This window comes from Loxodonta africana, chromosome 2 (assembly GCF_030014295.1).
Source record: "Loxodonta africana isolate mLoxAfr1 chromosome 2, mLoxAfr1.hap2, whole genome shotgun sequence".
Classification (NCBI taxonomy): domain Eukaryota; kingdom Metazoa; phylum Chordata; class Mammalia; order Proboscidea; family Elephantidae; genus Loxodonta; species Loxodonta africana.
Genome location: NC_087343.1, coordinates 224,329,059 through 224,346,082, shown reverse-complemented (window position 1 = coordinate 224,346,082; position 17,024 = coordinate 224,329,059). Strand labels below are relative to the sequence as shown.

Sequence of the window (17,024 nt, the reverse complement as noted above, 5' to 3'; positions counted from 1 at the left end):
AGGAAACGGTTCAGCAGTATGGCCCATTATTGCTACTCAAATAACAAACAGTGGCCCTGACATCAGCTAACAGGAAGTTTTAATGCAATGCCAAAGCACACCTCGGCCGACACTTTTAACTGCACAAAGCATAGGTTTTATCATTTCTATCAGAACTTACTCCACCTTCAGTAAGTTCACATTTTAACACAGTTAAAATAAAAAGATGATAATGCTTAAAAGTGGTACAATTTGTACCTTCCTTTTCTTTCAGGCATGTCAATTTTATTAAGCTTTCTACATCTGAATAATAATAAAAATGAGACAAGTGGTCAAAGAAAAAAGTGTAGATCCATCTCCAAACCTGAATGCCAGTCATGATGGTTATAAACTCTTATTTAAGGAAAAAACCACGTGGTCACAGTCAAAGAGTCCACAGCAATGTTGGACCCCAGAACTAGGCCAAGACGATTTCTCATGGAGTGACTGTCCCCTGGGCACTTCCCCATAGGCTCCCATGCCCTGCCGCGAGCAGGAGCCCTGCACAAATGGCAGAGGCACTGCCCCTCCCTCCCCCATGCTAGGTTTCAAAAAGCGGGGGGCAGCAGAGGTCCCGGGGCGGTCAGGGCACAGCACTCAAGGCCCACCACCCAATGTGCACCCACAAGACAGCCCGTGTTTGTGTGACCATGGGGCCTGGCTGTAAAAGGCCACAGATGCCTTCCTAAGCAGGCAAGTGGCATGCAGATGAAAGGTCCATAGTGAGGTGCTGACAGTGGACAATGCAAGTTCAAAGTGTGTGTTGGTTTATTCTTAGGTATCTTGGCACCAATTCCTGAGTGTTGCTAGTTAAAAGAACTCACACACTTTCTACCATGTCTTACTGTTTAATTAGTGTAATGGATTGAGCTGTGTCCCCCAGAAGATGTGTTGTAAATCCTCACCCCTATCCCTGTGGTTATGATCCCATTTGGGAACAGGTTTTGTTATGTTAATAAGACAGTATTAGTATAGGGTGTGCCTTTAATCAATCTCTTTTGAGATATAAAAGAGTAGATAAAACAAGGAAGGAAAAAAGCAGAGATGGGGGAAGACAGATGCCAGGCCACATGAAGATCGCCAAGAAGCCAAGGCACGGCAGCTGAAAAGACACAAGGACCTTCCCCTACAGCCAACACAGAGAAAGCCTTCCCTTAGAGCCAGCGCCCTGAATTCAGATTTCTAGCCTCCTTGTGGTTTTTGTGGTACTTCTGTTACAGTAGCACTAAGACAATTAGCGTCAATATTTCCAAGTGCTCTGCTATCAAGAGAGCTGGGCGTCTTACCAGTTGTTAACTTGGAGTAGTGTCAAATTGGTCTGAGCAGCAATCTGTTTTTTCTCATCCTCTGTAGGATAGGGATGCTAAAAAAAAAAAAAGAAGAAGAAGAAGAAGGGTCACTATGGGCTTCAGGTTTTAAAAAGGGAATCACAATTATCCAGGCAAAAGGGTATCCTACAGAACACACTCATGGTGTAGGAACCGTTAAGGTTGAGATGAGGTCCATCACACAACGTCTGAAGGCTCCTCGGTGGTGACAATGGCGATTGCATTGCTAACCCCTGAGGGCTGACTCTGTGCCAGGCACTGGTCTGAGCTCTTGAAACCAGCTAGACTGTATACACACACACACACACACACACACACACACACATATATACTACTGTAGATGAAGGTTTATAGGACAAACTACTTTCTCATTAAACACTTAGCACACATAATGTTTTATGACATTGGTTAGCCACCCCACGATATGTCAACACTCTCCCTTCTTGACTCTGGGTTCCTTATTACCAGGCTTCCTGTCCCCTCCTGCCTTAAAGCCCCGTTAGTCTCATTTTGTTTTATGGGTCTGTCTAATCTTTGGTTGAAAGGTGAACCTGGGGACCTCATTACTGAGCTAAAAGGGTGTCCAGGGGCCATATCTCCAGGTTTCTCCCGTCTCTGTAAGGCCAGTAAGTCTGGTCTTCTTCTGTGAGTTAGAATTTTGTTCTACATTTTTCTCCAGCTCTATCTGGGACCCTCTATTGCATCTATACTTTGTGTATCACTTTTATTAAGCTATAATTTGTTAACAAACTGCCTCCACTTCAAGTATACAAATGGATGAGTTTCTACTCGTGAAACCTCCACCACATCAAGACACAGCCCACTTCTACCAGCCCCGGGCCCACCACACTGACCCACAGGTTCCTCACAGTCACCCCCCTGGATCCACACAGTCACCCCCCTGGATCCTCACAGTCACCCCTGCGGCAGATGCGGGCCCTCCACACTGAACCCCTGGACCCTCACAGTCACCCCCCTGGATCCTCACAGTCACCCCTGCGGCAGATGCAGGCCCTCCACACTGACCCACTAGATCCTCACAGTCACCCCTGCGGCAGATGCGGGCCCTCCACACTGACCCACAGGTTCCTCACAGTCACCCCCCTGGATCCTCACAGTCACCTCTGTGGCAGATGCGGGCCCTCCACACTGACCCATTGGTTCCTCACAGTCACTCCTGCAGCAGATGCGGGCCCTCCACACTGACCCACAGGTTCCTCACAGTCACCCCTGCGGCAGATGCGGGCCCTCCACACTGACCCACTGGACCCTCACAGTCACCCCCGCGGCAGATGCAGGCCCTCCACACTGACCCACAGGTTCCTCACAGTCACCCCCTGCGGCAGACGCGGGCCCTCCACACTGACCCCCTGGACCCTCACAGTCACCCCCCTGGATCCTCACAGTCACCCCCCTGGATCCTCACAGTCACCCCTGCGGCAGATGTGGGCCCTCCACACTGACCCACTGGTTCCTCACAGTCACCCCCTGCGGCAGACGTGGGCCCTCCACACTGACCCACTGGACCCTCACAGTCGCCCCTGCGGCAGATGCGGGCCCTCCACACTGACCCACAGGTTCCTCACAGTCACCCCCTGCGGCAGACGCGGGCCCTCCACACTGACCCCCTGGACCCTCACAGTCACCCCCCTGGATCCTCACAGTCACCCCTGCGGCAGATGTGGGCCCTCCACACTGACCCACTGGTTCCTCACAGTCAACCCCTGCGGCAGACGTGGGCCCTCCACACTGACCCACAGGTTCCTCACAGTCGCCCCTGCGGCAGATGCGGGCCCTCCACACTGACCCACAGGTTCCTCACAGTCACCCCCTGTGGCAGACGTGGGCCCTCCACACTGACCCACTGGACCCTCACAGTCACCCCCCTGGATCCTCACAGTCACCACTGCGGCAGATGCGGGCCCTCCACACTGACCCACTGGACCCTCACAGTCACCCCTGCAGCAGATGGGTGCCCTCCACACTGACCCACAGGTTCCTCATAGTCACCCCCTGCAGCAGATGCAGGCACCGTTTCACAGATGAGGAAACTGAGGCACAGAGAGTTTGCAGACTTTCCCCTGTCCCACAGCTGGTGAAATGGGTGGAGGTGGTAAACACACGAGGCAGCTGCTTCGGGCCTGTCACAGGCGGGTGCCACATTCCTATCATCGGTACAACAAGAATAAATTGACCCCTAAGTGTGCTCTCTGGAACAAGTCTCTGATAGGTTAGCGTGGCTGTCAGTAAAAAGCCAAGCTGAGGGCTGGGACAGGGTGTGCATACGTTACTTTCTCTTTTATATATGATTCAAAATATTACCAATGGAAAATAAAGTCTACCTATGGTAATAAACAGTTTTGCCAAGCTTTATTCTTGCCTACATGTAGCCAGCAGTAAGACATTGACTCTAACACCCACATGCACCAAAGTTCCTTGCTTTGGACCACCTGGACCCCAGAGAGTGAGCTCATCAACAAAATAAACCCACTGTCTTCAAGTCGATTTCAACTCATAGCGACCCTACAGGACAGTAGAACTGCCCCATAGGGTCTCCAAGGCTGTAATCATTACAGGAGCAGACTGTCACATCTTTCTCTGTGGCTGGTGGGCTTGAACCGCAGACCTTTTGGTTAGCAGCCAAGCACTAACCACTGTCCTATCAGGGCTCCTGACAAAATAAGGAGGAGCTGGGTTTGTCTTTAAGTGAACACTCAGTATGTCCAGAAAAAGTCACTGCATGTACCGTGGTAAACCTGGATTAGCACTGGATTTATCTCAGCACCAATCTATTTTTCCTTTCAAACTGTAATTCAATTTGATTCAACAGATAGGTGCGTGGTCCCAAACTGGACAATATGGAAATATAAATATTGTTCCTGCCCCTTAAAAAGCTCATCAAACTAAAGACGGGGAAGCATAAGCACACAGCCCAGGGAAAACAGAACAGCATGATAAATGCTGTCCTAGGGTGTTAGAAAAAATACAAGCAGGGATATTATTTCAAAGAAATGAGGTCAAGAAGAGAGAGAAAATGCGGCGTTTTAATAGAACCTCATGAGCAGGGTTTATTGTTCTAGAAATTAATACAACACTAAAGGAAACTTAAAAGGAAAAAGATTCACCCAATTTCAAAACTGAAACATCATGCATAAGCATCGATACCCTAGGCATTAGTGAGCTGAAATGGACTGGTACTGGTGATTTTGAATCAGACAATCATATGATCTACTATGGTGGAAATGACAAATTGAAATGAATGGCATTGTGTTCATCGTCAAAAAGAACATTTCAAGATCTATCCCGAAGTACAATGCTGACGTTGCTAGAGTAATACTCATATGCCTCCAAGGAAAACCAGTTAGTATGACTATTATTCAAATTTATACACCAACCACGAAGGCCAAGGATGAAGAAATTGAAGATTTTTACCAACTTCTGCAATCTGAAATTGACAAAACATGCAATCAGAACACGTTGATAATTACTGGTGACTGGAACATGAAAGTTGGAAATAAAGAAGAAGGACTGGTAGTTAGAAAATATGGCCTTGGTGATAGAAATGATACTGGAGATCACATGACAAAATTTTACAAGACCAATGACTTCTTCATTGCAAATACCCTTCTTCAACAACATAAATGGAGACTATACATGTAGACCTCACCAGATGGAATACACAGGAATCAAACTGACTACATCTGTGGAAAAGCTCAACATTATCAATCAGGATGAGACAAGGGGCTGACTGTGGAACAGACCATCAATTGCTCATATACAAGTTCAATATGAAGTTGAAGAAAATTAGAACAAGTCCATGAGAGCCAAGGTATGACCTTGAGTATATTCCACCTGAATTGAGACCATCTCAAGAATAGATTTAGTACACTGAACCCTAATGACCGAAGATCAGACAAGTTGTGAAATCACATCAAGGACATCAAACATGAAGAAAGCAAGAGGTCATTAAAAAGACAGGAAAGAAAGAAAGGGCCAAAATGGATGTCAGAAGAGACTCTGAAAAATGCTCTTGAACACAGAGTAGCTAAAGCAAAAGGAAGAAATGATGAAGTAAAATAACTGAACAGATTTCAAAGGCTGGCTTGAGAAGACAAAGTATAATGAAATGTACAAAGACTTGGAGATAGAAAACCAAAAGGGAAGAACATGCTTAGCATTTCTCAAGCTGAAAGAACTGCAGAAAAAATTCAAGCCTCAAGTTGCAATTCTCAAGGATTCTGTGGGGAAAATACTAGATGATGCTGAAAGAATCAAAAGGAGATGGAAGGAATATACAGAGTCACTGTCCCAACCAACATTCAACCATTTCAGGAGGAAGCATATGATCAAGAATCTATGGCACTGAAGGAAGAAGTCCAAGCTGCACTGAAGGCACTGGAGAAAAACAAGGCTCCAGGAATTGACAGACTATCAACTGAGATGCTTCAACAAACCGATGCAGCGCTGGAAGTGCTCACTTGTCTATGCCAAGAAATTTGGAAGACAGCTACCTGGCCAACCAATCAACTGGAAGAGATCCATATTTGTACCCATTCCAAAGAGAGGTGATCCAACCGAATGCAGAAATTATTGGACACTATCATTAATACCATATACAAGTAAAATTTTGCTGAAGATCATTCAAAAGCAGTTGCAGCAGTATGTGCCTCGACAGGGAACTGCCAGAAATCCAAGCTGGACACAGAAGAGGATGTGGAACGAGTGATATCACTGCTGATGTCAGATGGATCTTGGCTTAAAGCAGAGAATGCCAGAAGGATGTTTACCCGTGTTTTATTGACTTTGCAAAGGCGTTCGACTGCGTGGATCACAACTAATTATGGGTAACATTGTGAAGAACGGGAATTCCAGGACACTTAATTGTGCTCATGAGGAGCCTGTACTTAGACCAAGAGGCAGTTGTTTGAACAAAACAAGGGGCTACTGTGTGGTTTAAAGTCAAGGAAGGTGTGTGTCAGGGTTGTATCCTTTCACCATACCTATTCGACCTGTATGCTGAGCAAATAATCCAAGAAGCTGGACTATATGAAGAAGAACAAGGCATCAGGATTGGAGGAAGACTCATTAACAACCTGCGTTATGCAGATGACACAACCTTGCTCGCTGAAAGTGAACAGGACTTGATGCACTTACTGATGAAGATCAAAGACCACTTCTGGATGTATTACACCTCGACAGGACATGAAAACAGAGGGTAGAGAGAAGGAGTGTGCTGTCTCATTAGGGGAAGAGCAACTAAGAGTATATAGCAAGCTGTATATAAATTTTTGTATGAGGGACTGACTTGATTTATAAACTTTCACTTAAAGCACAAAAAAGAAGAAAAAAAAAACCCTCACGACTGGACCAATAAGCAACATCATGATAAACAGAGAAAAGACTGAAGTTGTCAAAGATTTCATTTTACCTGGATCCACAATCAACACCATAGAAGCAGCAGTCAAGAAATCAAAAGATGCATTGCACTGGGCAAGTCTGCGCAAAGGAGGATCTCTTTAAAGTGTTGAAAAGCAAAGACGCCACTTTAAGGACTAAGGTCCACCTGACCCAAGCCATGGTGTTTTCAATTGTCTTATATGCACATGAAAGCTGGGAAATGAATAAGGAAGACTGAAGAAGAATTGATGCCTTTGAATTATGGTGTTGGTGAAGAATATTGAATATACCATGGACTGACAAAAGAATGAACAAATTTGTCTCGGAAGAAGTACAGCCAGAATGTCCATTAGAAGCAAGGATGTCAAGACTTCATCTCACATACTTTGGACATGTCCTCAGGAGGGGCCAGTCCCTGAAGAAAGATATCATGCTTGGAAATGTAGAGGGTCAGTGAAAAAGAGGAAGACCCTCAATGAGATGGATTGACACAGTGGCTGCAACAATGGGCTCAAGCATAACAATGATTTTGAGGATGGTGCAGGATCAGACTGTGTTTCATTCTGTTGTACACAAGATTGCTATGAGTCAGGACCAACTGGACAGCACCTAAGAACAACAATTTCACCACTTACTTGTGTTGCATTCTAATCATTCTATTAAGATACATTCATTGGTTGTAACCAACATATATATTTGAAAACACACATACTCTACTTTTTTCACTTAATATCATTTCCTGAAGTGCCCTGGTGCTGGCAGCCGTCGTCTATCATTTTAGACAGCTGTCTAATAGTCCATCAAGCTGAGATGCCCTAACTCACTGACCAATTCGTTTTCCATCATTATAACACACAGTGCTTTTTGTCTCCTGGTGAACTGCCTCTGAGGGCACATCCGTAGAAGGGTCGCACTGGCTCAGAGAGAACACTGGTCCTTCTCTTGGCACGCACTGTGACTGCCTTAGCTGATGGAGAGGAGAGGAAAGAACAAAAGACCAGAGTAGGGAGAGGAGAGAAGCCTGGTGCTGCCACCTCCCTGGGCCTTCGGAGACTCCTCTGTACGTGTGGGAGCTGTGACTCCTCCTCCGTAAGCAGCTTACAGCCCAGGTAAGATCAGGTGCACACAGACGTACCCACTGAACCAGTCATTGGTATGACCTTCTGGGCCAGAGTAAGTTTCAAGTTATCAAATCATCTGCTGACCCTCAATGTCCCAACTCTACATCTCAGTCCTCAACGCCATAGCAGCTTCTTTTCTTACCGTTAACATTTTCAAGACTTTGGTCAAATGCTTCTTTTCTGTTTCCACCTCACTAGTCCGCCTCTCCTCGCCCCCGCCCCTCTCACGCCAGGGTTTCTCTCACAAGTGTTTATGCATTAATAGGAGATATTCATTCCCTGCTCACTAGTGGTCTTCCTTGCTATATATTTCAAGTTTCTTGAGACAATGTCCTCATTTTTGATGACCCTCCCTCTGATCTTGCTCCACAAACTATGGACATGCAAGAACACACTGGTGCTAAGATCACTGAGGGCCATCTTCGTGAGAGTTTCCCATGGTGCATGAGCCCAAGAGCAGCCTCGCAGGTCCTCAGCAGAGGCTGCGTGCACTCCTACCCCGATGTGCTGGAAGAGCCACGACCGCATCACGTTTGTGGCGTGCTTTGGCAGGACACCCCGCTTATTCTTAGACGAGCCGTCGTCTGGATGCAAGATGCTGAGATCTTGGTTTAACTGCAGCTGGAGCTGTTAAACAATGGAAAAATACTGTTAGGAAGCAACCGAGCATCACTACATGTCCAAGCAGCTTTTGACTTTAGCTGGAGCCAATGACAAGTACCTCAGGCTTAAATGACTGCCCACGTTCACGGCACATACGCTGGGACCCTGTCCAGGCTAGTTTCAGCATTAAAACCTCTGGCTGAAGATGCAAGGTTTTTGCCTCCACTTTACTCTTTACAGTAATTATTATCTTTTGATCAAGTTGATATATGCCACAACTCAAAACTGCAAATAGTACTGAAAGGCGTATAACAAACGATAACCCCATCTGGCGAGGGCAATGGAAGGGGATGGAGCCAAGGGAGCGCGGGAAAGTCTTGGGGCCCCACAGACAGAGGCCAGGCCCCAAGCAGACAGGTGCATCCCTGGTCCTGCCATTGACTGGCTACTCTGACCTGTGCTTCCTTTAGGGACATACATGATAGCCTCTCAATTCCTAGCCTCCAACAGACTCCACGCAACAAACGGGCAATGCGAGGGAAGCTGGAAAGTAGCACTAATTAGACTAAGACCTGCCAGTTGACAGGGAGGAGAGAAATAGAAAAACTACAAAAGCAGACAAAAAGGGGTTAAAAGGCAGAAGGGCTAAGGCTGACTACCTCAGTAGCCACTAAAGATATGGACTCCTTCAAGTCAATAAAAAAAACTAGATTACATGCTGTCAATCCTATTTGGAAAGGAAAAGACCTGGCGATCAGTTCCCATAAACACTGCAGCCTAGAAAACCCTGTTACATGGGGTCACTGCGAGTCAGAATCCATGGCACCTAACAACGCCATTTATACTTAGAAACATGGAGGTCATCAGCAGAAGGAAAGGCTGGAAGATTTGAGAGTGCTCACCTCAGGGCGGGGGAGGGGGCGTGAAGGGTGGGGCAGAGAGCGGTAATCATTTGTTATACGCCTTTCAGCACTATTGGCAGTTTTGAGTTATGACATTTATCAACTTGATCAAAAGATAACAATTACTGTAAAAAGTAAAATGGAGGCAAAAACCTTATGTCACCAGCCAAAACCATGGCAAAAACTAAAATACCTAAGTAACAGTTAGGTATTTTAAATAAGACCACTGGGAAAGGGGTGGTAGGAAAGGAAATCAATGAAATCTCACCTCCCCCCCCCCCCCAAATTTAATGGGTTTGTACTAGAAGTAGAATGAAACACTCTGCAATAAAGATGTACTACGTGGTTCTCTCCTGTGGGAGCATGACAACGCTGGGCTAGAAGCACCCCATGGAAGCACCCCAGTCCATGTGACTCCATGTGACCTGGCAAGACACTAGGCAGGGCCCCACCCTGTGCGGCAGGATGAGAAATGGTACAGGGCCCCAGCTACCCAGGTTTCTTTATGGCTGCCACCCAGGCCACTGCCGCCACCAGTACTTCCACCCACACTTCCATCATCACTGCCACCATTACCGCCGCCTCCACCTACACACCTTCATCCCCACCACCACCATCGCTACCTCCACCTCTACCGTCACCACCACCGCCACCTCCACCCACACCTCCACTACCACCACCACCGCTGCCTCCACCTCTATCACCACCACCACCACCACCTCCACCCACACCTCCATCACCACTACCACCACCGCCGCCTCCACCTCCATCACCACCACCGCTGCCTCCACCTCCATCACCACCACCACCACCACCTCCACCCACACCTCCATCACCACTACCACCACCGCTGCCTCCACCTCCACCCACACCTCCATCACCACTACCACCATCGCTGCCTCCACCTCTACCATCACCACCACCGCCACCTCCACCTCCACCCACACCTCCATCACCACTGCCACCACCGCCACCTCCACCTCCACCCACACCTCCATCACCACTGCCACCACCGCCACCTCCACCTCCACCCACACCTCCATCACCGCTACCACCACCGCCGCCTCCACCTCCACCCACACCTCCATCACCACTACCAGCACGCCGCCTCCACCTCCACCCACACCTCCATCACCGCTACCACCACCGCCGCCTCCACCTCCACCCACACCTCCATTACCACTACCAGCACGCCGCCTCCACCTCCACCCACACCTCCACTACCACCACCACCGCTGCCTCCACCTCCATCACCACCACCACCACCACCTCCACCCACACCTCCATCACCACTACCACCATCGCTGCCTCCACCTCTACCATCACCACCACCGCCACCTCCACCTCCACCCACACCTCCATCACCACTGCCACCACCGCCGCCTCCACCTCCACCCACACCTCCATCACCACTACCACCACCGCTGCCTCCACCTCCACCCACACCTCCATCACCACTACCACCATCGCTGCCTCCACCTCTACCATCACCACCACCGCCACCTCCACCTCCACCCACACCTCCACCACCACTGCCACCACCGCCACCTCCACCTCCACCCACACGTCCATCACCACTACCAGCACGCCGCCTCCACCTCCACCCACACCTCCATCACCACTACCAGCACCGCCGCCTCCACCTCCACCCACACCTCCATCACCACTACCAGCATCGCCGCCTCCACCTCCACCCACACCTCCATCACCACTACCAGCACCGCCGCCTCCACCTCCACCCACACCTCCATCACCACTACCAGCACCGCCGCCTCCACCTCCACCCACACCTCCATCACCACTACCCATACTTCCACCACCACCTACACCTACAGTGATGATGAGAGTCACCCGTGACAGTGCTCTAAGTTAAAGAAAAACTGACAGTGTAATCCATAATGGAGCACCACCAATTTCTTTGTCAAAATCCAACCCTAATAGTTTCTGACACAAAAACATAGAAAGCTCTCATTATCTAAAACAACACATCAAGAACTCAAACCTTAGGCAGAAAGGGGAAGAGGAAGAGGAGCGGAAGGGAAGGAGGGGAAGAAGGAGGAGGAAGTCACTTCACATTGCAGCCCTTAAATGATCTATGAGGTCCCCCACCCCATCAGCAGACCTGGCCCTGCCCCAGCTCCAGTGTTCTTTCAGGAGACTTTGTCCAGCTCAACCTGTGGTAAGATCAAAGACGGTCACCAGTCTGCCTGTTACGTTATTTTCTCTATTACCTTATTGAGTACAATGCCAACATTCCCAAAACCTGCAGTAAGGATGCAGAAAGATCCGTGTGGGTCAAAGACAAAGAACTAGCATACAGAAGGAAGACAGATTCTTAGAACAAGAACATGCAACATAAACATTGTCTTCCTGATGTGAGCCTCAAAGTATACACGTATATATGTACACACACGCACACATTCACACGTTTTATATATATATATATATATATATATATATATATATATACATACATACACACACATAAACCAGAATGTAAAGGGGTCTTAGAGACCTTGAGTGCACCTCCTCATCTGACCACAAAGGCACTCAGAGAGGGCAGGACAACCCCAAGGCCACAGGCTTTTCTAGCCCTGTCCCTTCTGCTGGTGGGGCTGCCTCTTTGTCGTGTGAGACTCTTCCCATGGGTGCCCTTCTCTTACTGGTGCCTGACATCAGCCACAGGGTGGAGGGATGAGACCCTGGGCCGCAGCCCCCTGGAGCAGGGCTCCACACCCGGCCACATGAAAGGGGAAGGCTGAGAGTTACTACTTTAAACCTCCCTTCAGACTTCTTGATGAGAGTCTGTAAGCGCTTTAAGTGACGTGTTCTGGAAGATACCTAGGGCCAGCCCCTAGGCAGCTCTGGCTCAGGAGGGTCACATCAGAATGGCCTTGGGAAGCTTTGCAAGGCATGCAGGACTATGCCCACCCATATTCTCAACCCGTAGGTGTGGGTGGGGCCTGGCACGATTGGACAACTTTCCGAGGTGGTTCTCTGCAAGCCTCCAGGTGGGCCCCATAAAGAGCCCATTCACATGACCTTCAACATCCTGACAGACCTCAATCTAAATAACCACCCAACGCAGACAGGGATGTTTTATAACAGCGGTTGCTGCTGGGTAGTGGTGATTTTGTTCCTGCTTATTCAGGCTTTTCTGAACTCTGTAAATTTCTACAATGAGGAAGATGAAGAGTAAAAATGAAAAAGGGAGGGAAACGTTAACATTTAGATCAATGGAAAACTGCTACACGGCAGCCCAGTCTGAGATACGTGACCATCATGAGGAGGACATGGCTGCAGACCCCATACCTGTGCATGCTCACACCCTCAGGTACACATACATGCGCCCAGACACGAGCCCATAAAGATGGAGCACACACCTGTGAATTCTGGATCCTAACCGTTCCTGGCGACAGCGCCTGTGTCACTACTTGACCTTGTGGAGTGACCACTGTGACAGGCTGGTAAACTGTGCCACCTCAAAAAGAAAGCAGAGACAAACTAAATTACTTTTAAGCTACAGTCTTAACTACTTAAAACCATTCTTCTCGATATGCTTATGGAAGAAATAAAATCTCTAGTTTGATGAGCTTTCTTAATCATCTGACATGACCGACAACCCTCTTTGCTATTTGGCTCGTCACTGTAGGCTACTAAACAAGCACGTTTGACAAGCAGCGCTCAAGTGCCTACGATGGCCATGGCAGCACACATCACTCCTCATGGAGTCCTTTACATAACATGCAACACAGGGAGCCGCTGATTTACACGGGGTTTTGGAATTTCCTTCCTTTTGCTCGCCTCTGTTTTCTATTTTTCCTACAGTGGGCACATATCATGTGTTAACACAAACAATTACATGAAAGGGATGGATTCCAGAGTTCCCTGGTGGCGTAGTGGTTAAGTGCTACGGCTACTAACCAAAAGGTCAGCAGTTCGAATCTACTAGGCTCTTCTTGGAAACTCTGTGGGGCAGTTCTACTCTGTCCTATAGGGTGGCTAGGAGTCAGAATCAACTCAATGGCAGCTGAGAGCTGGTGCATCTACCCATTAACCCGTCGCCATCGAGTTGATTCCGACACATAGCGACGCTATAGGACAGAGTAGAACTGCTCCATAGGGTTCCAGAGAGCAGCTGGTGGATTCGAACTGCCAATCTTGTGCTTAGCAGTCGAGCTCTTAACTGCTGCATCACCAGGGCTCCCTGGTGCATCTAGAACGTTGCAAATATAAAACCACCATGAAAATGAAATGAGGGATGGAAGGAGGGACAGAAATTTACATTAAAAAAACATAATAGCAAAAAGGGAAACTCCACAGGAAGAAGAAAGTCCAGCTGATCGGAAAAGATAATTATAATAAAAGCATTTTTTGTCCAGCGCCTTTGGCCAAGCCCTCTAAGAGCCCATGCTTTCTTACCCAGTATCTCAGCTACCCCAGGCAGACCCCTCGGCCAGGCACACCTCTCTCCAGCGTTGCCACCCCATTTCTTCCTCCCCCTCCTTCACAGAGTCCCCGTTTCTTGATCATTTTGGCAGAGGAACCCCAGCACACTTTTGGGGCTGGGGAGGTGAGCCCACCCAAGAGGAGAGGTGGCTCAGGAGATAAAGACACAACACAAATATTCCAAACCACAGGGACAGCCTGGAATCCCACGGAGTATCTCTCCCTGGGCCGTGCTCTTTAAGTGTTAACAACAATTGGAATACTAAGACTGCAGTTTTACGTGAGGGCCATCAGTGAATGACACAGCTTGAGATTTTCCAGGGGCTATTACCAGCACAACTAAAATACGTAAATTGAAAATTACAATTGGTTTTTGCTATATACTTTCCACTCTTGCATAAAACCTCCTCCCCTCAACATTTCTTTGGTAAGAAAAAACAACGGGCATAAAATATTTGTTAGGGAAAATTAACAAGAAACAGGCACTCAAAGAGTCTGGGATTCTGGTACTGCCATATCAGGAACTGAAGATCAAGGCAGCAACTAAAAATTATGTTCATGCACTTCTTAGTTCTAAGGGAAAGGACTTTTCCCTGCAAAAACTCAAGGAAAAGCTGTCTACTTTTTTTTCATACATACCTGCCACTGTTGCCATGGTTACGTTTCCCTGCTGCAGGGCGGACGCGGGCACCACGATTCCCTGGGGGCTGAGCGTACCCGTGATGGCACTCGGGATCTGCTGTAAGGTGAAGCACGCAAATACAAGTCGTTATTAGACTAAAGAAAACCCAGGCTTAAACTTCAAAGTAAGGGACATGATGATGTCATTAATAAAGAAAAGGTAACATTCATCATAAAGCATACATTGCAGATATGAAAATGGAGAGATGCAAACTTCACTGTGTATTAAACGCAACAGTCAATACTAAAAGGTTAGTTTGTGATGTGGCTTTCAAAAGATTATCTCTTACTTCATCACCATGGTAAGAACATCTCAAAGCCTGGGAGATGTAACCATGAAGATGCTGCTATCTGACCAAAACTGCCCAATTTGATCAGCCACCTTTTTCATTAGATTTGGCTCCAGGGACTCCGGAATTCTCATGAACCACATCTTCCTTTACAGGCAGGGTAAAGACAACCACTGAGCACATTCAAAGGCTCGGGAGGCAACCAAAAGCCACCAGATCCAAAGACATTCAGAGCGGTGTTGGAAGGTCATTCCCACTGTCCCGGCCCTTTGTGTCTGCCCTCCCCTCTACCGCGTGTCGTGCCCACATGTGGACCACCTGCATGTTCACATCGGTGGAGAGGCTGAAACAGGGCCTGGCCTGCAGCAAGCTCCATGTCGGTGTTTGTAAATTTAACACTGGAGATTCTACCCACCTTAAGTTAGGCCCAAACGGGCTTGAGTCATCTATTTATTGTTACTGCTGGGGGAGGGGGCAATCAGCAGAGGCCTGGCACACTGCAGGCACTCTGAGCGGTTAAACGCTTAAATGCTGTAACTGGACATGAGTACTCTGCTGGCCACAACATCATGCTGGATGTTTGAGTTTTGATAGCTATGTTTTAAATCAGCTACATTAATTTGGTCATATTAAAAGTTAAGCCATTCAAATCAACGATCTTAACTCCCTCATGAAGAACCTAGGGGGAAAAAAAGAGTAAATGAACCCAAAGTAAGAAGGAAGGAAGGAAATAATAAAGAGCAGAAACTGATGAAACTGAAAACAGAGAAAATCAACAAAACAAAGAGTTGGCTCTTAGAAAAGGTCAATAAAAATAACACGCCTCTCCCCTAAGACTGACAGAGAAAAAGATAAGACACAAATTACCAGTATCAGGAATGACACAGGAGATATCACTACAGATCCTGCAGACATCAAAAGGATAAGAAGGGAAATAGTAAGAACAACTCTATACACATAAATTTGATATCTTAGATACAATGGACCAATTTCTTGAAAAACATAAACTACCATAATTCATGCAATATGAAAAAATTTGACTATCCCTATAACTAATAAGAAAATTGAATTCGTAATTTAAAAGCTACCCCAAAAGAAATCTCCATGCCCAGATAGTTTCACTGGGAAATTCTACCAAATGTTTAAAGAAGAATTAACATTAATTGCTTCCAAAAAACAGAAGAGGAGGGAATACTTTCTAATTCATTTTATGAAGCTAATATGACCTGATGCCAAAACCAGACAAAGACAATACAAAAAAGAAAACTACAGACCAATATACCTCATAAATTAGATACAAAAATGTTCAATAAAATATTAACAAATAAAAAAATAGAACTCAGTAATACATAAAAAGAATTATGTACCATGACCAAACCAAAAAAAAACCAAACCTGTTGCCACTGAGTTGATTCCGACTCATAGCAACCCTACAGGAGAGAGTAGAACTGCCCTATAGCGTTTCCACGGAGCAGCTGGTGGATTTGAACTGCTGAACTTTTAGTTAGCTGCCAAGTTCTTAATCACTGTGCCACCAGGGCTCCATACCATGACCAGGTGGAGCCTACTCCAGGAATATAAGGCTGATTCAAAATCGAAAGAAAAAAAATCAAGCAATGTTAACAAGTTAAAGAAGAAAAATCACACGATCGTATCAATCAATGCAAAAAAAGCACTTGGCAAACTTCAACACCCATTTATGACGAAAAAAAAAAAACTCTCAGAAAAATAGGAATAGAAAGGAACTTCCTGCATTTGAAAAGAGCACCTACAAAAACATCATAATTAATGGTGAAAGACTGAATGTCTTCCCCCTAAGATATGGAGCTAGGGAAGGATCTCGACTTAGCACTCTTACTCAACATAGTACTGAACGTTCTAGCCAGTGAAATAAGGCAATAAAAGGAAACAGGAAGCATACAGATCAGAAAGGAAGAAATGAAAATGTCCCTATTTGCAGATGACATGTTTATCTAGGTAGAAAATTCCAAGGAATCTACAAATAAATTACTAGAATAAATGAGTTCAGCAAGGTCACAGAATACAAGACAAATATATAAAAACGATTTCTATGTACAATTATTGTATATCATGTCCAATGAACACTTGGAAACTGAAATTTAAAATACAATACCATTTTCAATCACTCAAAAAAAAATGAAATACTTAGCTATAAATCTCAAAAACACACATGCAGACTTATATGATGAAAACCAGAAAATACTAATGAAAGAA

General features: G+C 46.6%; 1 protein-coding gene across 7 annotated transcripts in view; it reads right to left on the bottom strand.

Annotated features, from left to right (window-relative positions):
- The window catches only part of PKNOX1 (PBX/knotted 1 homeobox 1), an 80,156-nt gene that overhangs the window by 15,927 nt on the left and 47,205 nt on the right, over window positions 1-17,024 (bottom strand). For 6 of the 7 annotated variants that reach the window (XR_010321071.1, XR_010321072.1, XM_064279508.1 and 3 more), the window contains 4 exons: window positions 14,458-14,557; window positions 12,753-12,850; window positions 8,363-8,491; window positions 1,305-1,381 (listed from right to left, as the gene is read on the bottom strand). Coding sequence is in view for 5 of the 7 variants with exons in the window: in XM_064279508.1 (XP_064135578.1) it covers window positions 1,305-1,381; window positions 8,363-8,491; window positions 12,753-12,850; window positions 14,458-14,557 (404 nt within the window). In the remaining 2 variants the exon portion in view is untranslated. The remainder of the gene's footprint in view (window positions 1-1,304; window positions 1,382-8,362; window positions 8,492-12,752; window positions 12,851-14,457; window positions 14,558-17,024) is intronic. The other variant, XM_064279509.1, reaches the window with a different exon arrangement.